General features: G+C 32.0%; 1 protein-coding gene across 1 annotated transcript in view; it reads left to right on the top strand.

Annotated features, from left to right (window-relative positions):
- The first annotated feature begins 2,050 nt into the window (after positions 1-2,050).
- Positions 2,051-25,929, top strand: part of LOC126750319 (protein regulator of cytokinesis 1-like) — a 43,384-nt gene continuing 19,505 nt past the window's right edge. The window contains exons 1-8 of the mRNA XM_050459889.1: positions 2,051-2,297; positions 9,531-9,688; positions 9,763-9,949; positions 10,006-10,279; positions 10,335-10,604; positions 19,428-19,646; positions 19,700-19,930; positions 19,986-20,196. Coding sequence (XP_050315846.1) covers positions 2,218-2,297; positions 9,531-9,688; positions 9,763-9,949; positions 10,006-10,279; positions 10,335-10,604; positions 19,428-19,646; positions 19,700-19,930; positions 19,986-20,196 — 1,630 coding nt within the window. The 5' untranslated portion in view covers positions 2,051-2,217. The remainder of the gene's footprint in view (positions 2,298-9,530; positions 9,689-9,762; positions 9,950-10,005; positions 10,280-10,334; positions 10,605-19,427; positions 19,647-19,699; positions 19,931-19,985; positions 20,197-25,929) is intronic.

Raw genomic sequence — 25,929 nt, 5'->3', positions numbered from 1 at the left:
CGAGATTTACAGGTCTGAAAATATCCACTTATACGAGTAGTATACCGACAGAAATATAAAAGTCGCCTAATATACATATAATAAATTGGTTTTGTACATCTACTGCAAATACAATTGCAAATACGGAGAACGATAATATTGCTCAGAGTGTGATGGAATAACCCAATTGATAATTTAACGGTTAAGAAACAATTAATAAAGCTCAGACATAAGGCACTTTATAGATTTCAAAAATTAAGAAAAAGATCACGGACAATATTATAGGACCTAGCATAATATAATAATAATAATAATAATAATAATAATAATAATAATAATAATAATAATAATAATAATAATAATAATAATAATAATAATAATAATTATATATGATAATTTAATTAACGAAATAGACATTTGATACCTCTTCTCCAGCATTAAGTTCATTTCAGCATAAGTTCAATAAGTTCATTTGCTAAAAGCAAAAATATCGTTCCAGATAACCAACCATCAGTGCTTCGTAAATGTTTTAGCACAATCACAAGTCTGGTAAAAATACTTAACGATTTACGTTTAGATGAGAATGTATGCGTCTCTTCGACTTTATATAGTAAGACCCTTGAATTTTGATACTGTTCACCATAGTATGTTGCTGGTAAAATTACAGTATTTTAGTTTATCTAATGATGATTTTTTTCCAAAAATACTAAGAAGATCCTTTCAGTCGGGTTGAAATTTCCAGAAATAAAATAAATATAATAAAATATTCTACTAATAGTAATGAGCCTCTTGGTGGGCACTCCAAGGTTCCGTCTTATCCTCTCTACTATATTAAATTTTTATAAGCCTCTATATATTGTCTATTGATTTTTTTTTTATTATTTACTAATGTAAGTAAATATTATGTTTACTTAACAGTATTTGCAGGGCAGTATATTTTCGTATATGTAGGTACCATTTTATTACTGGTGCAGTATGCAAGCGGTTTTTCATAATCCAGTATATGTCCTGTTTGTTAGGCCATTGTCTATTAATTTTATATTATTGTATCTCAATTGTTGGCAAATAAATGCTTTTGAATTTGAATATATACCACATTTTTTTCATTTTCTTATTGAACCTGAGATCGTATGAAAAGCAACAATAAACTACGAATATATTACACATACGTATTTGGTAATTTTTCTAAAGAAAAAGTTAATCGGTTTCCCTTGTAATAGCAGCCAGCCGTAAATCGTTGCTTTTCACATTTTAACAATGCAATATGATGATGATGGAGATCCTAATAATGACTATATGTAACTGCACCGCTGCTCATTTCTTTACATAAGAGCAGACGCGAGAGCATTTAATGCCCCCGGTATTGCGTAAATTACATTCTCTACTACTTTTATAAGTAGGTAAATTCGTTGCATTTTTTTGTTTTATGTGTTACCTATTTACTGATGCATTTAGGTGTAATGCACTGATTGCAATGTATACGTAAATCGGTTTATGTAATTTACAATTCACTATAGCTTTTATTGATCTTAATCGTAACCAAGGTATCAAGTCGGTTTTAAATGAGTTGTGAATTTAAAAAAAAATTAATTAGGCGGGAAAAATCGATCCAAAAGTCCGTTAATTAAAAAAACATTTTTCAATATTTGAAACTGTCATTGTCACTTTTTGAGCGGCCATTATTATCTTATCTCTTCGTCTTCCACATTGTTGCGAACATAAGTATTTCTTTGTCTAATGCATTATTTTAGAAAAAGTATTAAACTATCTCCTAAAATCTCCTAAGATCAAATATATCAAATTTTCAAAAACCACTTAAAAAAAAACATTTTTACATTTTTTGTCGAGCAGCTTTTAAAATGTTTTGGTCAGCCAGTATATATTTAAGTTAAGTCAACAAACCTCACGCCGCTCACACCACGACTAGATCTGTCCTTGTCGTGCACTTCGAATTTACGTATAAGACAGAGACAACAACACTCCTTATTACTGCACGATATGACTATTCTTTGTTCGGTTGCTACACCACTGTCAAATAAACGTCACCTGTCATCATTTGACACAGGTGACGGTTATTCTTTTGAATTTTAAAAGAATTTTTCAGTTCATTTGTATATGTTAATTGTTAGGTGTAAGTTAGGTGTTTTATAGGAAATACGTTGAACGGACATTTGTTTAGGAGTTTGACCAGGAAAAGGGGGTCTTATACGCTAAAAATACAACAATCGGTTTTATAAAATGAATACCGACAAAGAAGTTAATCCTATAACGGAGCACAGTTCTTTCGAGGATTTGGAAAAGCTGGATTGGAATGTCTTGTGAGTCTAGTCATGTTTTTTTTATGTAGAAATACGTAATAAATTTACTTACTATTGGCATTATTATCTCTATTATGGTCTCTATATTATTGGCCTTTTGTTATGCTTGTACAATTTTTATAAAACCAGTTTTCTTAAGGACATACTTTCTCTTCTTTCAACATATACTTGTACCTAAACATTTAGCAAAACTAGTGACAAAAACCTCATTGGAGATAAAGGAAAGGTATTCGAACTACTATCAAGAACCATAAACTATCATTAATTACCCCTTAAAACCCCAAAGATGGTTTTTCAATGTAATAAAGAGGCAAGGGTAAACTTTTACTTAAATCAAATCCAAGGAACATGCCATAGAGCTGACCCAACAGATGGTTTTTGTCATCTGAATATTTGGAGTATATAATATGATCCACAGCAAGTTTTCTTACAATGACATACCTGAGTTTATATAGTATAAGTTTTATATGTGAATAGTTCTTTTCAGTCAAGGATCTCATGGTAGATAAGCGAGAGCCTTGAGGTGTACTCTGTGTATAAATTAAAGAATTTTCATTGAGATCCTGAAGAATTAAGTATTTAATTAAAAAAAAAATGTGTTTAGATTCAATACCACCCTTGGAATTTAAGTGTTGGTTTTTTATTAGTTTCAAAATGGCTGGAATAAGGTATATGTGCTCATACCTCGAGGCGATATGAACACAAGTTTCTTTTACAAATATTTAAATTTTTTACCTCTAAGGCATTGTGTTATTCTAAGCAGCCAGCTTTTTTTAATTTAAACTATGCAACTATTAAATTGATGCACCTCATCTTTTTAGGAACTTACCCTTTTTTGATTCCCCTAACCACAATAAAACACACTTTGTTTTTATTTAGAAAATAGAACTACTAATTAGCAAGAATACACCTTACTATCGAGTACTATAGATACATTTCAAAACAAAATGACTCCATCGATAATGATATTATAACCATCAAATCTCTCTTTCTATATACCTAAACCCTTTTTCTTTCGCCTGTAGTATACCTACTCTCAATTTTTATATGCTTCTAATTTAAGCTACTTAAAGTATATAATTTTTAGAATAATTACATCTTGATCTGTCAAGCATAATTTTTCTTATTACTAGAAATTCCTTGTTTCCAAAGTTTGGTAAATAAAAAAAATATGAATGGTTATCAGCATCATTAAAATGTTCCCAGTGACTTTGGAATCAATTTTTTACATCTTGTTATCACTTGATTAGAAACCCAAATAAAATATTATCCATCTGTATTATATGATATAGAGATTCTAGGAATGTGGTCGAGCTTATTACTCTGTGGCTGAATATTTCAACAACAATCAGATTTTAATTAATTAAGGGAGACCTAGCTCTTTTCCTAACCTGTTTGTTTTAAATGTTTTTCTTTTTTTAACCCTAGATGTTGCACTGTACTTAGTTAAGAAAAGTTAGATATAGTTGATTTTATTAATTCAAAAAAAAAAAAAAAAAAAAAATGTAAATTTTAACTGTTTAACTTTGATCCATCATTGTAATTTGCATTTTTAAATATAATTTTAACCTTGTAAATCTGTCTCTTTAGGATTAGGTGAAGCTTTGTTTATAAGAATTTTTTGTTCAAACAATAAAGCATATTTGAATTTGAATTTGAATTTGTGAACAAAAATACAATTAGGAAATTTGTTTTTTTTTTGTGTTTTCAATATTCATAGTCTTCTATAATAGCGTTAATGATTTTCATGATACATTTATGTACAAATGCATTATATTAAATTTACATTAAACTATTGTAATTAGATTACAAGGCATTAATGAAGTTTCAGATATACAAATTGAGTAGGGTGAATGTGCCTATTCTCGACGAGTTAACGTAAAACCTTTTTCCAATTTTCGACCAAAGGTGACATATTGTCCACCACATTTAGACCAGTTTTCGACCGGCGGTCTAGAGAACTGGATTTATGTGGTCTATTTATTGACCATAATATAAAAACCATTTTAAATAATTAAATCAATCAGGTTTGTTTCTAAATTTATTATAAGTATTTATAAAATAATGTAAAAATAATACATTAATTTACAAAAAAAATTGGTACTTCTTTGGCTATTAAAAAACTAAGTAAATGCATATGCATCTATGAATAAAAATGAGTAAAATATACTTAAGAAAAGAGTAAGAACAGTAAAATTGTAATTAGCGCAACCACTAAAATTTAAGTGTTATTATGTACAAAACAAACAAGTATATTCTCTATCAGAAATGTCATCATAAGATAGTCCAATGAAGTCTGTACATTTCATGTGGTACCACCTAGAACACTTCTCATCATCGCTTCTCATCTTCTTGTTTTGTTAACTTTAGTCTCCAAGCTTGAGAAGAAATTGCACTGGGAAACTTATCCTTAACATTCCTATTCTTACCTCTATATTCTATTGGCTTGGGGTATGACAAATGATTATCCAAGATGGATTTTAATCGCATTGCTTTGGGAGGATCCTGAATGTCAGATATTGTTACTGACGCGCTTACATCATTAATTACGCATTTATTAGATAATAATTGCTCATTATTGCCGTTAACTTCAATAACATTATTATTACCCCCTGTATTTTCTGTGTTTGTTTTATCTGTTAAGGCAGGGGAACTTCTCGCTGGATAGTCATTCTCAATCGGTGATTCATTTTCTTCAGACACAAATTCTACGATAGGTGCACGATCATTATTTTTCGAGTTTTCGCCTATATCTTGAGCTTCAGGTTCAGTAATAGCAATGGCTTCTAAATTGTTTTCCAGTGTTACAGCATCGAATGGAACTCTTGCAAACTAACAATGTCTCCTACCTGAATTTGATTTTGTTCTGTTTGTAACCTATTGGCGTCTCCTTCAGCAGATTTAATTTCGTTCAATATCACTTCAACATTGATGCCATACTCTGTCAAGGAAGGAGCCAATTTTAAAATTACCTTTCTTGCTGCCATCAATTCTGCAGGTGTAACATCTTCTTCGATATTTACTATATCTAAATGCACGGTTTGTTCCTGTATATTTTTTACACATTTGGTATAATCAACATTATCTGGATTTAAAGGATACAACCCGCATTTCCGAAATCCGTTAATTATCTGCCCTTTCATGTCGCTATTATTGAGAGTTTCTTGGAATAATTGACAGAAATTTAATTTTGTAACATATTTGTGTTTTCCGGACGCGCTTGCCAGTTGCAAACAGCCTTTTTCCATTCGGTCTTCAATGGCTTAAAGACACTTACATCGGCAGGCTGTAACATGTGTGTCATATTGGGTGGTAAGGCATACAGCACGATTTGATTTTGGTCGCAATATTCAGATAAAGCCAAAGTCATATGCGACTTGTGACCATCAATAAACAATAATATGACTGGACGTTGTATCTCTTTCTTGTCGAGCCACTTTGAAAAACCTTTTGCTATATATTCATAGAAAACATCACTCTTCATCCAACCACTATCAGAGCGCCCCAACATCCAATCGGTTGGAATGCTTTGAATAACGGCCTTTGGAGGACGAATATATGGAAACACAACTAATGGTGGGCATGTTGCTCCATCAGCCGAGAAAACAATCAAAACTGTCAAAATTCTTTATCATTACCCGTTTTCACTTGATATAAGTTTCTCCAACCTTTTGGAGCTAAAACTTTTCCACTTTTTGGACAAATAGCAAATCCACTCTCGTCTCCATTAAATATACGGCTAGGATCATGCAAAACATCTGTGAAATTATTATCCTTCAAATATGTTTGCAGATCGTTAAACCAGGCCCTAACGTATTCTTCGGTAACAATAGCTCTGGCCTTGTTAATTCCTTCAGCTTCTCTTAAGGATAGCTCTAAGTGTCTTCTTAAAAACTGTTTGTACCATTTTTGACCTGGTCGCCCATTTTAAAAAAATTTTGCTTTGTCAATGTCTTTGGCAATTTTTTCTACGGTATCAAGGAGATCTGCTTTTTTTAATGGAAATCCACATTTAGCTATTTTAATAACCCAGTCTGTAATCCTTTTCTCTACTTCTACAGTCAAAATGGGATCTGGTCCAGTTTTTCTTTGAGCTCTTAATACTCTTCCGTGCAATCTATCTATCAGTGTTGTTTTTGGAATATTATATTGTCTACTGGCCTCTCTAATTTTCAGATGCTTTGTTTTAATTACGTTTAATGCAATCTCTAATTGCTCTGCAGAGTACTGAAACAGTTTTCTTTTTATATTTAGTTTTTTGAAGCTTAGCAGCGGAAAGTTGCTCTGTGTAAGATTTTTTAGGCGCCGGCATCTGCAACAATAGGTATTGCATATTATTATATTATGTTACCTATAATATTGACATATTTGCTCAAATTCGACTCAAAATCAAAAAATTAATTTTGTTCATTCATGATTATTTTTTTTTATTAATTAATCAATAAAATATAAATTCAGGATTGGTGGTCGAAAAAACTAAATTTCGTATACCATTTCTCGACCACTCAAAAATGACGCGAAATATTTAAAAAAGGATTGAACTATCAGGGTGGTCGAAATCTGGCCTAGACTTCCTTTATATATGTCAAAAAATGTCATAAAAAGAAAAGGAACCTAAGGAGAAAGCGTAAGTTAAAAAAAGACGCTATATTTTAAACGAATTAATCCATTTCTCGACCAGTCGAGAATTGGAAATTCGTTAATCTGATGTTCCAGATGGACGACCACCTTGATTTTCACAAAAAATGCAAAAACAAAAATGCTTTTTTTATAAAAACTAAGTAAGAAGGGTCTTCTTTTACCTTACATCGAAAAACATATTAGTTAAAGATAAAGCATGATGATCTACTTACTATTTATTAATGAGTATACCACTAGAAAATCACTAAAATCTTAGGTACACGTGCAACTGGCAAATTTACAACGTCTGGAATGGCTGACTGTTTTAAGCAGAGATTGCGCGGGAAATTTTAAAATCTATTGCGGATGGTCGAAAACGGGAATAAGGATTATGAAAATAGATAACGAGTTCGGTTCTTGTTTTTTATTGTTTTATACATAAATGGTCGAGAATAGGCACTGGTCGGCTAACTGGCGCATTCACCCTATTACATTATAGAACTAAAATTTTCTAAGAATATTCTCCAGAAAATATAAAGAAATTTACTAATTCACAAAGGATTTTGTGTTTTCAGTACTTTTGAGTCCAGTTGGTAGGTGATTACATATTTTTAATGGCATAATATAGGAACTATATGGTTTTTCAGTTGAACAAAGTTAAAAATAATTCGAAAACAACTTGGTCAAAATTGAATGATTGGAGTGTCCATTGTATGGAGTTTTTCGACATTCCCAGGAATCATTCCAGGAATGTCTCTGCTATAAATTATTACTTTGCGGCTATTGGCTATTCATATTAACATAAACATGACTCTTTTATTACTTTTCTAACACTCTCTTAGCCCCTAGTACAACTTTTCACTTTATTCTAGTGAATATATCAAGGCACATGGAATACTACAGTGGTGAGACCTATAAGCCTTCAATCAATTAATCAATGAAAAGAAAGGTAACTTTTCAAATCAAGAAGTTTTTTGGGATATTAAGCTCTCTACCAATAATAGCTCAAGGATCCATGCTACTTTAAAGTATAAGAAGTTCAACGTCTCATTCCCTTGTATCAGTATTTTTCTTAGTTTTCAGGCTAATTTCATCATTGTCTGGATCTATTTTTTCCTTTTAACTTTTTCTGTTACAGCATTGGTTAGGATTAGCACTTTATACTGTTGCAATACTATCTAGAAATTCTTTTGCTGTTAAATAATTTTTTTAAGGTTAATACAGGGAATACTTTTGATTTGGATTGCTTTTTATATTTCAAAGCATGCAATATTATTGCTTTTTTTATTTTATTATCAAAAAAGGACATAAACAATCGGAGCTTGTTTTAAACATGGTATATCGGAACCTTTTCAATTTTTATTTTTTTATTTATTCATGCCAAAAAGTCTTACACAAGTCAAAAATACAGGAATGCCAATAATGCTGGTATTGGGATCCCATGTAACCCAGAATCACTTCAAGTCCTTGATGTAAAACTAAAGCAATCAAATTTTGTTTATTTTTTAGTAAAATTTATTTCAAAAGAAATTTCTTCCATAATCCAAGTGCAAAGCATGAGTCCTCCAAAAACTGTTTTTAGTGTTATAGGATCTGATCATCACCACACTCTACAAAAGTATTTGATCACATTTAAACCTATGGGAGGAGACTCATCACAAAGTCAATTGACTCACTTTTAGAAAGTGCCATACTAAAGTCATTTAAATTGAGTTAGTTATTTATTTGCAGTAGGGCATCTTTGATTTTAAGGACTATCTCACCAGGGTTTTTTCCTGTCATCAGCATAAAATAATATTTTTATTTCTTTAGGACATAAATCAAATACTTCCTGAATATATAATATATGAGCATGTGCTAATTGGAGAACCCTAATAAAGACCTGTACTAGATTACAGGACCTATCAATTGTCCTGATTTAAAGGTGTCTATTTTCTAGAATTTTAAATGTGATGCCATTCAGTTCATAAAAGATCTTTAATGTCATTGTTTTTGATAAAGGTTAAAAGTGTTGATTTTATCATAGGCAGATGTAATATTCATAAGCACTGCTATAACCGATATTTTTTCATTAAATTCCTGTAAATAAGGGAAGATTCCTTTGTTTTCACAAAACCACTCCAATTTGTTTTTTACTATTATTTCAAGGGTTTTTAACATACAGGAGGAAAGGATGATTGGTCTGTCACTTTCTGCATGTAAAGGATTTTTATTTGGCTGATAAATGATGAAATTTTTTAATGATCTTAAATTAAGCAGACTTTAAAAGAATAATTCAACTGGCTAAAAATTGATGTGCCTTGCATAAGAAGGATGAAAGTTCGATCACATCACTCCTATATATGTAGGTAATACATAAATTTATTTTTGCTTGTTTATGCACCGCATTCTTAGGTATTGCGTGCCACCCTATTTGATAGAGTGCCTGATATCAAGAAGGACCCTACATAATCTTAACTTTAGGCTTACTTATTGATTATTGAACATAACGATTGAACACAATGATGCTGTCCTCACTATAATTTTTAAACCCACTATACTGGGGACAAACTAATACTTGTCCATTACTGTATCGGCAATTATTATAATTAATAAAACTATTAATGTTTTTAGTGTTAAAGAAGTGCCACATGGGCAGGAACTATGGGCCGAAATCGAAGAAATCAACAAGCAAGGATTCATGCATTGGGCAAAAATTGTCCATAATATTGCGGGAGAGAAAGATGCCGAGACCCTTAAAACTTGGTGGAGAGACTACAAACTAAACCTCAGTATGTATTTTAAAAAAACAAACATTTTTCACTTCTATATACCTCAAATTGATTGTTAATGTTGCTTGTACCAGATGATTTCTTAATGGATATGGTAGTGGAAGCTGTAAGGTTGGAACAGTCAACCATTAAAAAAATCAAAGACCTCCTAATCCAACTTCAAACTCTTTGTATTGAACTTCAGGAGCCCATTCCGAACATTGGGAGTGGCACCTTAAGCCTCTTTGAGGAGCAGGCCAAGTTAATGGAATGCCTCAAACAGTAATTCTTTATTATAACAAACTCATTTACATTTATTAACCAGGAATTTGATTTAGATATGAGGACATAATTAACCAGAAAAAAAGTGAATTGAAAATGTTGCAAGATAAGCAAGAGGAGTTGTGCAAACAGTTGGAAGAAGAACCCAAAATGAAACTGAAATACCCTCCGTTGCCCACCCAGAGTGAACTGGCCAAGTTTCAGCAGTACATCGATAAACTGGAGAACGAAAAGTTCGAAAGGGAAGAGAAATATTGTGCCTTAAAAGATGAAATTATGGAGCTGGTAAAGGAGCTGGGGTATAAACCCAAGGATGATTTTGAAAAAAAGGTTCCTATAATCTTCTTTTTTTTATTTAATAGGTGCCAATGTATGTTTTTCTTAGGTAATGACATCTAATAAGGCGTACATCACAAAAAACAACATGGAAAGGATTGAGTTCTTTGCGAAATCTTTAAAAGAAATCATGAAACAAACTAAAGAAGACATTTCCCAGCTGAGAGTCAAGATCGAGGACCTCTGGAAAATGTTGGATGTTAATCTAATGGACAGGGACGAATTTAGGACTCATTTTAAAGGTAATTCGTTGGCAACGCTGGATGCCCTTTGGCTCGAAGTGAAACGGTGCGAAAACATCAGAAAAGCCAACATTAAGGTAAGGCAAAGGGAAAATATGTTTTATTTGTTTAAATAAAATAATTGTTGTTGTCAAAGCTTAAAAAAAATCAAATAGCTACATACAATGAAGGTAATGATAAAAATACACAAATAATTACTACAAAAAAGCTTTTAAAACGCATTTAATGCACCAATGGTATAAAAACTTAACTTAATCAAACTGTTGCAGCTCGATTTTTCGATCTTTGTTTTCCTTCAGAACCCCTTTTGACACGACAGGCGACGTTTGGTATATTATGTTTTTACATTCAGAAAATCTTAGATTAAAATCAATTTAGTATTTATCGTAATATCAGTATTTTATATTTTATTCTTTTTCATATAAGGTAATTTGTTGCTAATAAACATTTTTCTTCAATTACAAAAATTACAAAGATTTTCTAGAAGCACAAACAAAGATTAAATGAAAGCATTACTTACGAGGTCAATTCCATTGTTCTGGCCTAAACACGGGTACTTTGTGAACATATCTGCTAAGCTTAAGTAGGAATCTTTTTTCCTTAATTTATAAGTTTCTTGCCAATTTAGTAAATCTTCTTGCTCAGGCATCTTTACAGGTAATTTTACTACAATTTCGTTGTTTGTGAACTGAGATGAATTGGCGGCTTTAAGTGCATTTCTAATATTGCAGTACCTGTTCTATAGTTTGCCTCTTGCAGCTATACCTTTTTTGTTTTTTCCATTAGACACATAGGGAATGTAATACGTTTCGGCATTCTCATTGAGAAAAAAATTCTCAATTTCCTCTGCTATTTGAAGAAGACTACTGATTTGCTATCTGAAGACTACTGATCTAAGGTTGTGTCTAAAACTTCAGTAATGTTTTCTCTTTAATTCTATGTAGGGCGTGATTAAATGTCTTAAAGCCCTCCTAGAAGATTTTTAATTTTATGTCAATGTTTAAACAAATTGGTAGCAACTTCCATTATGTAGAGACTTGTGACTGTAATAACTTCCTTTTTTATAAACAAGTAGACCGTCGTTCCAACTCTTGATCCAAGTTTCTGAGTTAATACGGCAAAACAACCTGAAGAAACCTTTCACTACTAATTTATAATTTTGTTCAAATTTAAGATCTTTATCTATTTGATGAAATTCTTCTGAAAAATCACTGGGTTTAGTCCATATTAACCAATTTAATAACGCTGTTTTTATACTAAATTTTTGTGTATTATTACATCAAATATCATTAAACAGTGTTTATAAATTAAATATTAAATAAATAGTTTCTTCAAAAACATTGTTTTTCACCAACACAACCCTTAACCCCCCATCCACTCCAAACATTTGCCCTCTAAGAAACTTGAAAAATCACCGTTTTTCGTGTATAATATCGAATCTAATAGCACTGTTTTTGTATTTAATATCTTTTAATATACATACATATATGTCAAATTAAAATAAACAAACCGTGTTACTCGATTGGATATTAACGACAAAACCAGCTGTTATTCGTGCGTATTATTTTGGAAAACAATGATTTTTGAAAACAATTTCTTACTGGTAAGTTGTGTGGGGTGAGTGGGGGGGTAGGGATGGATAAGAAAAACGTTTTTTTTTTTGCAGAAAATAATTACCTGAAAAAAAATGCCTTTTACGAAAATTATAAGTGATAAAAATTCTATAGTTTTTTTTGTATCTATAGTTTAAAACGTGAAAAAAAAACCCTATTTTATTCCTCAAAAGCAAGGCGTACGGCTATGAAAATTAAGAATATAAATAAAAAAATCACAAAAATACAAATGCAGTAGTGTACTTGTTTTTATTAAATAATATTTACGATAAATCTCTTATGAATGCCATTAGTAAAAATAATTTTTTTACTAATGACATTATCTTACTAATGTACGTCGAAAAATGCTCCCTAATGCATATATATAATCTGGGAATTTATCCTTATCTGGGAATTTTAGTTCAACCAAAAATGATCAGATTGTTTTCTCCTACAAGAGGATCTGGATTCTGTGACCAATTGCCTTTTGAAAATTTCAAATTCAAAACAAATTTATTCATCATGAAGGTAAATAAATAATCATATACAAAATTGTAGCATAATAATATACATATGTTGTACAACTTACCAAATACATGATAAATAGGACCATGCCTCTATTATAGAGAACCGTTTACACAGGTTCATCATAAGATTGAACCTGTGTGGCATAGCCCTTCAAAAACCTTAAAAGAAAAAAAAGATTTTGAGAGACATGCATGTGTTGAGTATCATATTTAAGTATTTAAGTAAGGCGAAGCAGGCGGGGGTTCTGGATATGCAGGAAAGGTAAATTAACTAATATTTATAACGATAATAACTAGACGGCAATACAAGATCGAGCGACTCAGCTCTTTTAATTTTTATTATAGATTAAGTATTGTTTTTTTTAGAATCAAGCAGTTTATTTCGAATATATTTTTTAAATGCAGTACAACGGAAAACTTTTGCAATTAGCCGGAAGTCAATTTCAAAGTTGTGAGGCGACAAAAACAAAAGATTTTTGAAAATTTGCTGTTCTATGTTGTGGTATTCAAAATAAATTTAGAAATCTAGTGTTATGCTCATGAAGAAAATTTGTAAAATTGTTAGCTAAATATAATGGCTTCCTAGTTTTTATAACTTTATACACGAAAGAATACATGTGATATTTTCTACGATTTTTCATATTTACAATTAAGTTATTATTTAAATAAGGAGAAATGTGACTCTAAATGGAATTTTGTAAGAAAAACGCATACAACAATTCTGAAGTCTGAGTCTTCAGTTAATGAATCCGAATATACCACATCAAAATAATCAAATAAGTTTTTGACTTCTCGTACTACTGGTAGCTGCTCATTACGAATCTTTGCATTTGAAGTTGTTGCTGCATTAAGGCCGTTCCTTCCACCACCTAGAAAAATTACACACGATTTAGACGAATTTAATTTCAAATTATGGTCGCAAGAAAAGCTATCTATATTTTCTAAATTCTTATTAAATTGTTCTTCTATTATGGGTAGAGTTTCACGTGACAATGAAGTATACAGCTGGGAATCGTCAGCATATTGTTGTAACATTGAGTACTTTATGCAGGATTTCATATCTGCAACATACAATGAAAAAAGCAACGGCCCCAAAATAGAACCCTGGGGAACACCGGTAGATACAGGATAATAACTTGATTTTTCAGTTGTAGAAGCCTTGTTTATTACTACGCAATTCGCTCTATTATTAAGATATGACTTAAAGAAATCAATCGCGTTATTCGAAAAACCAACATAAAAACGCGGTCGAAAGACGCTTATTTATCGATTTATAACCAGATCAAACCTATACTATCTTATTAGGCATGTTTATTGGCATCTGAAATCGAGTTTTACGACATCGCTAGGGTGACCCAATTTTTTTCATATTCAAAAAACCTCAAAAATCGCGGTAATTTTGAAACTCAACTTTTTGACACAATAAATGATTTTTTTTTAATTTTGAAACGCATCTCTTTGCGCACATATTGCAATAGAAAAAACTGAAGTAGTGTTTTTTTTTGTTATTCAAAAAATTTAAAAAATGTGCTGGTCACCGTTTATTGAGAGACCTTTTTCAGCAATCGAAAAACTTTTTTATTTGAAGGAATTTTACCATACAATATGCGAAGAAAATATAGCAGACACATTAAAAAAGTTTAAATAAAAACTGCAACCATTTATCTCTAATAGATCTTGAGTTATCGATTTTTCAATTCGGGGTTCCAATCGCGAGGTTGTCCCGCGGCAACTTTCTACTAAACGCGCGCACTGCAAGTACGCTTTATTAGGTATTTATTATATTGAAATACCTATTTATTTGAACAGTTGATACCCCAAAATTTGAAATTCGAAAAATTGGCATGCACAATATTTTTAAATGCGTCTAGTATACAAATAAACCGGCGCGGCATCCCGGCAATCCTGCGCGCTCCGTTTCGTTGAGATTAGTGGCGAGTCGAAAAAATATAAATATTCTTTTTTAGTTTTTTAAAGACGCTAGCCCTTTCATGTTAGTTGTTTTTATGACTTCTTGCGTTGTTTTACGAAAATAATATTAAAAAAAATAAGAATCAAAGACGATTAATGTGCGCATATAGTGAGTAGTTGTGTTTTAGTTAGTATAATATAGTGAATGAGTTCTAAACATTGAAGAGATGGATGTGAAATGTATTTTTTGTGGCAAATCTGTAGACCAAGGCGATAGTTTGGTAGTTCAGAATCCTGATCAAAACCGGCCTGGAGACAATACTTCAGGCAGCAGAAAAAATAAATGACACTTGCGGGAAAAATTATTGGAGATGAAAAAGGAAATTTTGGATGATAGGATTAAACTTAAATTTCATGTTGCCTGTAGAAAAACCTATACAAGTACCCCAAATATTGGACTCCTATATTAACCACACAATTTGGAAAATAAAAAATATCTGATTCGGAATCGAAAATGTACTAAATTTTGGAAAGTAAAAAACTAATATAACGAGTGCCTTTTATTTATGGAGAAAAGTTTTACATGCAGCAAGTGCATGGGAGCAAACCGTTCATAAGAACTACCCTTATTTCGATTTATCCTCAGAACGCCACTCCGACAATTTTTTTTCATTTTCTTAGGATTTTTCCTTCAAAGTTTCCTTCAAAGTTTTCCTTCAAAGTTTCCCTTGTCAACCCTATTTTCTGCCTTTTATTTAATCCAAATCCTAATTAAAATCGTATTACATCGAAATCACTAACCGGCACGTCAGACAGAACCGTACTACAGTAAACTGAACAGACTGTTACAGTAGTAAAAAGTGCAGTTAAATTAAGTACAGTACAGTAAAGTACAGTTAGTAAAAAGAAGAAATTGTCTGTGACTACAACCCGCGGTGAGTGGAATAAATCCCTTTTCAGTTGGCGCGCGATCACTTGCGATTTGAGCTCCGAATTCAAAAATCGATAACTCAAAATCTATTAGAGATAAATGGTTGCAGTTTCTTTTAAAAACTTTTTTACATTTTCTTCGCAGACTATATGGTAAAATTCCTTTAAATAAAAAAGTTTTTCGATTGCTGAAAAAAGTATCTCCATAAACGGTGACCAGCACATTTTTTAAATTTTTTGAATAACAAAAAAAAACACTACCTCAATTTTTTCTATTGCAATATGTGCGCAAAGAAATGCGTTTAAAAAATTAAAAAATAAATCATTTTAGTAGCTAGGGCGGTTTTTGAGATAGAGCGAGTTATGTGTCAAAAAGTTGAGTTTCTAAATTATGGCGATTCTTGAAGTTTTTTCAATATATAAAAAATCGGGACACCCTAGCGATGTCGTAGAACTCGGTTTCAGATGCCCAGTAATATTCCCAATAATTTAGTATAGGACTTATTTGGTTATACCTCGTAAAAAAACGCGAGAATTCGAGCCGGTTTTTACTCCGCTGCGTAATGAAGCTTTGCTAATAACATTTCGTGGTTTAAAGTATCGAAAGCTCTACTAAAATCCGATAATCCAAGACATGTTATTTCCTTTTTTTTCCTCATTTATCCTATAGTTATTAAGAAGGTGTACTAGACTCGTGGTAGTCTGGGCAGTCCGAGATAATATTATAAAAATCAACAAAGCTGCATATTTGTTGGTGCACGAACCTTTCTAAAATTTTGAATACCAGAGGCAGTATACTAATGGGTCTAAAGTCTTTAAACCCTTTTGGATCAGATCACCTTTGCTAGAGGTTTCAAAATAGCTTTTTTCCAAATTGTAGGATAAACATTTTGTAATAAGCAGCTATTTAAAATATTTAATAATGGTTTTGTAAGATATGGTAGGCACATTTCTAGATCTTTTAAGCCTATGGACTCTTCACCTATTACGTTACAGTGTATTGTTTTGATGATTTTAATTAATGTTGGCTCATCCAATTGTGTAAAATTTAGGTAAGACCTTGTGTTAAAATGTTAGCTTTATAAAAATTAAGTTTTTCATTTGAAGTTGAAAAGTGAAATATATCTTTACACTGGTAAATGTGTCACAGTAACCTACACCAGAAAACTTAACGCTATATAGAAACTTTGACTACTCCATCAGCAACTCAGTTTTAGAGGGAAAAAAAGGAAGTAAAAGATTTGTAGTGTATACATGCAGAGCAATTTAGAGTGTACACCTCAATATGTTGTTAATAACGCATATAAAACATTGGCTTAAATTTTAAACATCTAAGCACTGTTGTAAAACTTAAGACCTATAAGAATATGCGGCAATAATATGGTCAACTCAAGCTGATTGTCATGTATTCGAGTATATTGAATGTGATTAGAAAAGAATTCTGAGATTTCTATACCTAAAATAAATATACGTTTATTTGCCAATATAAACATATCTAGAAATTACATCAACATAAAAGGGCAATAAAACGGGGGTACTCACATAAGCTGCACTAATTTGCCACTTGTTTGTGAAATTCTTGACAAGCCACATTCGGTAAAACAGTCACATTAGAGAATAGGACACTTTTCAATATTGTAGTCACATTTGAAAGTTTTTTCTCGAGTTCTTGACATCCTTTAACTTGACTAGTAACACTAATACAATAAATAAGAAAGCCTAAAATTTTATTTAAAACTTTGTAACTTTAATAACTCCGATGAAGATAATACATAAAATACATTTCAAGAGCTATTCACCAAATTATGGAATATTGATCTTTGTGTTTTTTGTATCTAATTTTTAAAATCATTTTTAAAACACTTATGTTTCATATCATCTTGTAAGGTTTTAGGTAGTATATTGAAGTGTTTTGGTGCGATATATTTAAAATGTCTCCAATGTGACCAATAGCTTTTTTCCTTTTTGGAATTTTGCCATGTTCATTTTTCTTTTTTCTGGTGGTGTAGGGATGTGCTAGAGGACTTATTTGAATTTTATTCTTTTTTACGTTCATTAAAAGAGTAAATGGATATAACTGTCGTATGTCCATTTTTTTTCTTCGTGAAGTAACTGAGTTGAAAATAACCGATTTTTCTCAAAAAAAAACTTTAATTATCCATTTTTGTATTGTACTGAGTTGTCTTAGGTGACAGTCCCTTACCCCACCCCACCCAACAAGGCCACAACTTAATTAACACTCTAGCAGAGAATAGTACAACGTTTTAAGTTGGTTAATGCCTAGGTACTGTTTTAGATACTTAAATTTCTAAACTAATCCTCTGATCTTTCTCCTAAGTTCCTTTATTGGTGTATTGCATTTTAGATGCTGATCAATATGAATACCCAAATATTTCATGGTGCTTGTCTCTGGAATAATTATTGATCGATTTACTTGTAAAGGACCTAATTTTGGTAGGTTTTTTTTGTATGAAGTGAAATTTATGTATTTTGTTTTATCAACATTAACTGATAATTCGTTTGCCTCAAACCATTTCGTTATTTTGAAAAAGTCCCTTTCTGCTTCAGTTTTTAGACTGTTCCAAGTTTTTCCTATATAGAGTATTACGGTATCGTCTGCGTAACTTATAATTTTTCCTGTGATGGATAAATGTAAAAGACTGTTCATATATAGTATAAAAGGGAGTGGTCCCAGTACTGTTCCCTGTGGAACGCCACATGTCTCTTTTCTGAAATCGCTTTGAGTGCCATTTATTTTTATTGTTTGCAATCTATTTGAAAGATAACTTTCAATTAGTTTCTTAGTCATACATTTTCAGTTTTTTTTTTTAAATTTTGTGATCTACTGTGTTAAATGCCTTTGACAAGTTTATAAAAATACAAAGCGTTGGTTGATTTTTGTCAAGGGAATCATACAGGCTTGAAGTTAGTTTTAACATGGCATCTTCTGTAGACCTTGTTTCATATTGGCTCTCAGACAACACATCATATTTTGTTAAAAAAATTACAATCCTTGTTTTTATTATTTTTTCAATAATTTTTGAGATATTTGATACGAGTGACACTGGTCTGTAATTATTGACGTCATTTTCAGATCCATTTTTATGCAGCGGTATAACTATTAAATGCTATATATTATGCCACTATTAAAACAAAGGTATATCATAATGTAACAAAGGGGACTTGAAATATCGCTCTGGAAATTGCAGCCAACCATGATAAGTGTGAGAAGTACCTCGCAATAATTTTTCCAGTAACTTTGTAGTTACTTGTTTTTTAGTCATTCATATTAATAACTCTAGCTTGCTAGTCGTGGATCATGTTCTTATTGTCGCTTCTTTTGACACTTGATGTCAAACGTTTGGTTAATCGCAGTCTTAAACAGAGATGTCATGTTAATCCAGTATAAGCATTTTATTATTCTTTCTGGTGGTATTTAAGCCGCTTTTTTTAATTATATTGGATACTTCGATGTTTCAAGAAGTCTTGAACTTCATTTTCGCTATGCTATATATTTTTTTGTAAGTAGGATACAGTCTGATTCAATTCCTTGTCTTGTCATGCAGAATTGTTGTTTTCATATTCTTCTACGTTGATTGTTGTAATTTAATTATTATTTAGTGCCTCTAGATCTCTAATATTCGCTTCTAGCTAACATTTTCTCCCCTCGTTTTCTTTATAAGTTAAGTCGTTCTTTCGTTCTTTCGTTCTACACTTATCATTGATAAGTGTATCAAGTTTTCATGCTAGAGTAGCTCGAATCGATATCTTCGAATATGCTTGTCCTTATCCTACAAGTCTTGTTTTAGCATATTTGCTAGCTCTTGCTATTTCGCGGAATCTAATTATAAGAGAGTTGCGTTCCAAGCAACTAGGATGGTATACAGAGGCATAATTTTTTCAATGTTTTTAATATCAATAATTATTGTATTCTTTTTAGATGTTTATAGAGAAGCTTAGGGTAGAGTTGAAAACGCTGTGGGAAAAGTGCCACTGTAGCGAACTGGTGAGAAGACAATTTAAATATTTTAACGACGAATGTTTCACGGAGGATTTACTTGACTTGCACGAGATCGAAATACAGAAGTGGAAGACTTATTATGAAGAAAACTCGAATCTTTTAGAACTGTTGAATAAACATCGAGAGCTATGGCAAAAGGTACCTTAAACAGTTGTGGGTGAATAAATTGATTAATTTATTACGTCTTAAAGGGTTTACAATTGGAAGAGAACGCCACTGGTCCGGACAGGTACAAGAACCGAGGGGGCAAATTACTGATGGAAGAGAAAGAAAGGAATAAACTGGCCAAACAAATTCCGAAAATCGAAGATGAAATTCGGGTTTTATCGGAGCAGTTTAGAGAGAAGAACTTTTGTTCGTTTTATACGTTCGGGAACACTCCCGAGGAGTATATTGACCATATGCATCTGGAAAGAGAAAATGTAAGCATTAGGAAGAAAGTAAATAATAAATTAATAATTTCTGTTTTTTTTTTAGAATCGTCAATTGAAACTGAGCGCACGTAAATTGCAAAGAGAAAACACGATGCTGACTCCCGCTAAATCTTCAAGAAATCTATTTCCCTCGACCAGTAGAGCGGCTTTGACGCCATCTACCCCAGCCACAGCCTCAAAAAGGAAAATATTCGCCACTCCCAGTACAGATAGTAAGAGAACGAAGATCGCTAATACTCCTATTTCAAGATCTAGTAAGTTACAGTCAAAGTTGATTATGGCATTATTGTTATCTGATATAAACATGTTTAATAATAATAATAATAATAATAATCTTTATTTAGCTTAAAAAAAACTACATATAAAATATAATACATATTACAAAATTCAATAAAATTATAAGACTTATCAACCCAGTACATTATAACCTACTTTCTTCAGCAGGAGTGCCATATATCTGTTGGGCGCAAAGCCCGAAAACGGCCAATGGCCGTTTTTTTTGCTCAAGTGAAAAAAGTTGTGCATATTTGTTTTAATTTTGATTTTATTAAAAAAGCAAAATTTTACAAAGGCTATGGCAAGTGCGAAGAAATTTTTTGGCATAAATTTGGCAGTAAAAATATTTATATAGAGAGGTCATCGTGCAAGGCACAATTTATTTTTTCGTACGTATAAACATGATACCTACATAACACATGGCTACTTAAAAAAAAATTATTAGTAAACATAAATTATATAAACTTCTATATCAAAAGAACATGATTATGTATATGAACTAAAAAAAACAAATACATGTATTGTTTTATTATTATTTCTTTTTAATTATTTATTTCTGCAACTTAATGATTGCAGTGGCATTTTGAGTTGCATTTCACTCCTTTTTTTAGACAATTGCATCTTCTGTTTGCGCAATTATTTTTACAACCACATCTTACAAAACCTTGCTTTGATTGAGAATCTTCAGCAGCAACAGTTCTGAGCGTTAATTTTTTTTCTGAAACATTCACCATGTCTATGAACCTATGATCAGCTACTTGGAACTCGTTTCTTGCGTATAATTTTTCAAGTACTCCTGATGATGTTCCCAGCTTGTAGAGGTTACTGTCTTCTTTCCATTCCATAACAACAGCCATCACGTTTCTTGGTGCAGCTCGTCCTCTGTCTACATCTGGTATTCTAACCAAAACATTTTGCCCAATACTAACAGGAGCAAATTTTTTGTTGGAGCTCTGCATTTCGTCGGCTTGCCTTTTTTGGGAAACGGAGGCTGCTTTACGTGCTTCGGTAATTTTTTCTTGCCGAGTGCAAAGCATGCATGACCTCTCAGGTGTACACGTACATTGAAAAAAACATGTTACATAATACATGATTTGGAGGTTGAGTAGCCACAGTTAAAGAGCATTTCAAAAAATGAAAAAACTCCCTATAAGCATTTGCCTCTAAATGCATTATTATGAAGATACAGGGTGTTAAAGTTTAATGAGAAGCTAACTTTCATACCCTGTACTTATTTCGAGAACGAATTCCACGCATATATTTACAGGAATTTAGCTTTTTGGTTAACTTTAACACCCTGTATATCCATAATAAAGCATTTTCAGGCAAATCCTTATAAGGAGTTTTTCCATTTTTTTCAGATGCTCTACCTCCTCCTTAAGTTTGGCGACTCACCCTCCAAACACCTTGTATAAACAGTAATTTACTTATATGAAGTTTTGTTTATTTTTTGTACGAAAAGAAATGAAATATCACTTACTTCTTTTTGCTTGGTTTCATCGCTTGATGTCTTGTATGATACTGCATTATTTTCTTCTTCTACATCTGAGCTGCTAGAGATGTCTGCGTTAGAATTTTCATTTGCTATATTTTCCAACTCTTCTTCTTCAGTAATGTTTTGAAGGCAGTGGCGGCTCCTTCTTAGGGTCAATTGGTCAATGACCCCCCTTAAATAATCTCATAAAAATACCAATTTTATTATAAATATCTTTTATCTAAAACTTCATTGTGAATTATAAAATTCTCTAAGCAGTCTACATTGGCAAAACAAAAAAATATATTATCGCGCCTCGCGCGCATCACAAGCCCCTCGGCTGGGCCGTATTTTAAATTGTCCCTATACAGTTCTTACGGCTTATGAAGAAATGCATGTAAAATAGAACAAAGAAGGCAGATTAGCATTTCGTGAGCGGGAGTGAGAGTCACCTTTCAGTCCTATATCGCTAACGTAGTCGACGGCCCGACTGGATGAATGTTTTATTGTTTTGTTTTAGTTAGTTACTGTTTGCCGCCCGCACGAAATAATTGCCTTAAAATCTGCTGGAACATTAAATTATGAACGGCGGCTTGAGAAAAAGGAAAGTGGTCGACCAAAACCAAATATGAATTTAAAACAAACAACAAAGGATAGGGGTAAAGATATTCAAAGATATTTTAAAGAATCAATGTACAATTTGTGTGATTGGATTTGTGGCTGCAGTGTGAGAAATGCATTTTTTTGCTACCCGTATTTATTGTTTTCGAATGACGCTGTATGGGCGAAAAATGGAGTAACTGACATTAAGCATTTAAAAGTAAAAATTACAAAGCATGCTTCTTCCACTACTCATATAAATTCATCAATGAGTTACGCAAGTTTAGGACGTGTTAACATAAGACAACAACTTGATAGTGTATATCGTAAATCTGTGCATGACTTTAATGAATCAGTTTCTAAAAATAGGTATATTTTAAACAAACTAATCGACTGTGTAAAATTTTGCGGAGTTTTCGAAATTGCATTGCGCGGTCATGACGAAAGTATCGACTCCAATAATCCTGGAATTTTTCTGGGCCTTATCGATTTTGTTTCTGAACTGGATTTAATGTTTAAAGAACATATTGAAAAAAGTACAGTATTTAAAGGCACATGAAAAACAATTCAGAACGATATTTTAGAATCAATGTTAGCAATTGTACATACTCATATAATTAAGGAGATTGGCCAGACAAATTTTGTGGCAATTCAAGTAGATGAGACCACAGACAGCTCCAATAAAACGCAGATGATTGTCATATTGTGATATGTATTAACTGATATTGTACATGAAAGATTTTGGAAATTTGTTAACCCTCCAGGTGCCACAGCACAACACTTAACTAATGTAATATTGGAAGAACTTCAATTATCAAAAATTAATGAAGCACCTGAAAAATTAATTGCCCAAAGTTACGATGGTGCATCAGTCATGAGCGGTAAACTGGGAGGAGTACAAACAAAAATTAAAGAAATATACCCAAATGCACACTTTATTTACTGCTATGCCCATCAACTTAATCTTATCCTGCAAAAAGCGGCGAGTCAACATAAACCGATAAAAATATTTTTTGCAAATTTACACGCTTTTTCGTCCTTTTTCGGCCGATCTCCAAAACGTACGATGGTTCTGGATAGAGTGGTTTCGATAACCTGTTTATACCCTTTTTCCTATATTTTTATTTAAAATATTTACTCTAATAAAAAGGCAAAGTTAATATTCGGAAAACGATTTAAGCATTTAAAGTTATTTTTACCCGCTTAATAGGATAAATATCTCGGTAAATATTATTGAGTTTTATCTAAGTCTGTATTTTTTAATCTAAAATATAAATGCTAAAAGATCTTTCAAATACTTTAAAAAATCAATAGTTTGATTTGTTTTTTTTTCTATTAGAGTAAACTATAAGTTTTCAAACCAAAATGACCCCCCTGAAGATTGACCCACGAGCCGCCACTGTTTGAAGGACCTCACGAGATATATTTGAATCAAATAGGCCATTACGTATAGGTACCCCAAACATAGCCTCATACGGAGTTCTGTTTATACCTCTATGAAAAGATCTGTTTTTTTTTAGTTGAACAAATCGCAATCCGTTAGCCCAATTAGTACTCTTGTTATCTGCCATCCAAGATACCAAAATGTCCCTAACATCCTGGTTTGCCCTTTCTACACTTCCCTGGCTTTTAGAGTGCCTCGGTTTACCATGAATTATTTTAGCTTCGAACATATCAGCAAGTTCATTAATTACAGCTGCTGTAAACTCTCTTCCATTGTCACTTTGGCGGATGTAAGGAGCACCTATTATACAAATGTCTAAAAGATTGTAAGCTACCTCTGCAGCTCTTTTAGATTTCAAAGGTTTTAGAAACACAAATTTTGTCAGATGGTCCTGATAATTTAAAATAAATTTGTAGTCTTCGTCTGGTTCTGTTTGCATATCTATAAGGTCTACTTACCCTCTTGAGTTTATGTTGTTGCTCAAAATTGGTCTAACCACAAGCCCTTTTCCTTTCTGTTTTTTCTTCAACTGACATTGTCCACATAAGCGTAAATAAATATTAATTATATCACGGGTAATATTACAGTATTTTTTTTAAGCTCTTTATCCATGCACTGAGTTCTTTTATGCCCCGTATCAATGTGGCCTTTATGAATAATTTCATACAGTTCATCTATATGGCAAAAATATAGTATGTCTTCTTCACTAGAAGTTCACTTTTTTATAAGTTTTTCTACATCCTCGATGGTTAAAATATCGTACCTCTTAATTCTGCGATAATCTAATGATGTAAGCAACTCTCCCTGCCTTCTTTTAGTTAAAGAAACTTTTGTATCGGATAATAATTCATTGTACTTTTCTGTTGTCAACATGAATGTATTTAGTTTACTTTCCTGGATATAGGCATTTAATTTCAATTTAAATTCTCCTTCACTTACAACGGACATCGTAAATATAAGACAAAACGCACTACTAAGACACGTGTTAACGCGATTCACGCACTGGCTCAGACTGACACTCAATGCGACGGTCTGCGACGCCGACGCTGTGCAAAATCTTTTGCGACAGTGTTGTCGGACCGAACTTATTAAGCTTTGGTCGTTTCGTAATTGCATAATCCCAGGTTTGGCTGGTTGGAGACGATCAAAGCCCGAAATTGGAATAAAATTCGGGCTTTGGTCGTTTTAATTAAGCCAATCCTAAGATTGAGCAAAAAAAAACGGCCATTGGCCGTTTTCGGGCTTTGCGCCCAACATATCGAATTAATACAAAACCACATATAAGACCACAAATGCACTCCTACTAATTTTTGTTTAAACAGATAAAATACAAAATAAGAAACAATTATACATAATAAGCAACATACATTATAGTTAAATAATAATTTAAACTTAAACATGCTTTTTTAGACGTTTTTTAAATGTAACTCGAAAAATTTATCCATTATCCCAAAGATGCTGGTCATACATTTTTATAAAAGGTAGTATTTAATCGAACATCAGTTTTTATACTTTTTAGCACGTTTAAAAACTGGGTGGAGCAACAAAAATACTTATCGAGCATCTAATCTTTAGCATTTAATAAAGTTAATATTGTCAACTGTTTTATACTAATCTGGATAGCCATTTAAATAATAAAGCTTCTAAAAACTGTTTGAACTTCATACTTTATAATATTACAAAAGCTAGTGAGCATAAAATAAAACACAAATAGGCATCACAAATATACTTTATTGTCTTCTATTTATAAAACAAAAAGAACAAAAAATGCCATTTTTAAAACAGTATTTGAACCACAAAACAAAAAAGAGTGAACATTAAACAAATTATTAATAAGACTTCAATAAATTAAAAACATCACTGAATTACCAAAGCAGGTTTGGATTTTGATAGACGTCCACGCTTTCTTTTTTGTCCAATATGGATATTTTTTGCCTCTACAGGCGGAACTGTATATTTTAATCTAATTCCTAGTCCCAGAAGATGTTTGCAAATATACATCTTAAAAAACTATGGTCAATTGCAGCTACCATTCATCCAATCATCTTTTTCTTTGGGAATTGTTACTCTCCAAGCGGAAAAAGAAATTCTTTGAATTTATCAAAAGTTTCCCAAGGTTTTTCAGCCTGAACATCCAATACTTGACCTCCTGGTACTATATAGACATTGTTCTTCGTGTCAGCATCTAACACC

This window comes from Anthonomus grandis, chromosome 2 (assembly GCF_022605725.1).
Source record: "Anthonomus grandis grandis chromosome 2, icAntGran1.3, whole genome shotgun sequence".
In the NCBI taxonomy this organism is placed as follows: domain Eukaryota; kingdom Metazoa; phylum Arthropoda; class Insecta; order Coleoptera; family Curculionidae; genus Anthonomus; species Anthonomus grandis.
Note: the sequence above shows the minus strand (reverse complement) of the source record. Positions and strands in the feature narration are given on the sequence as shown.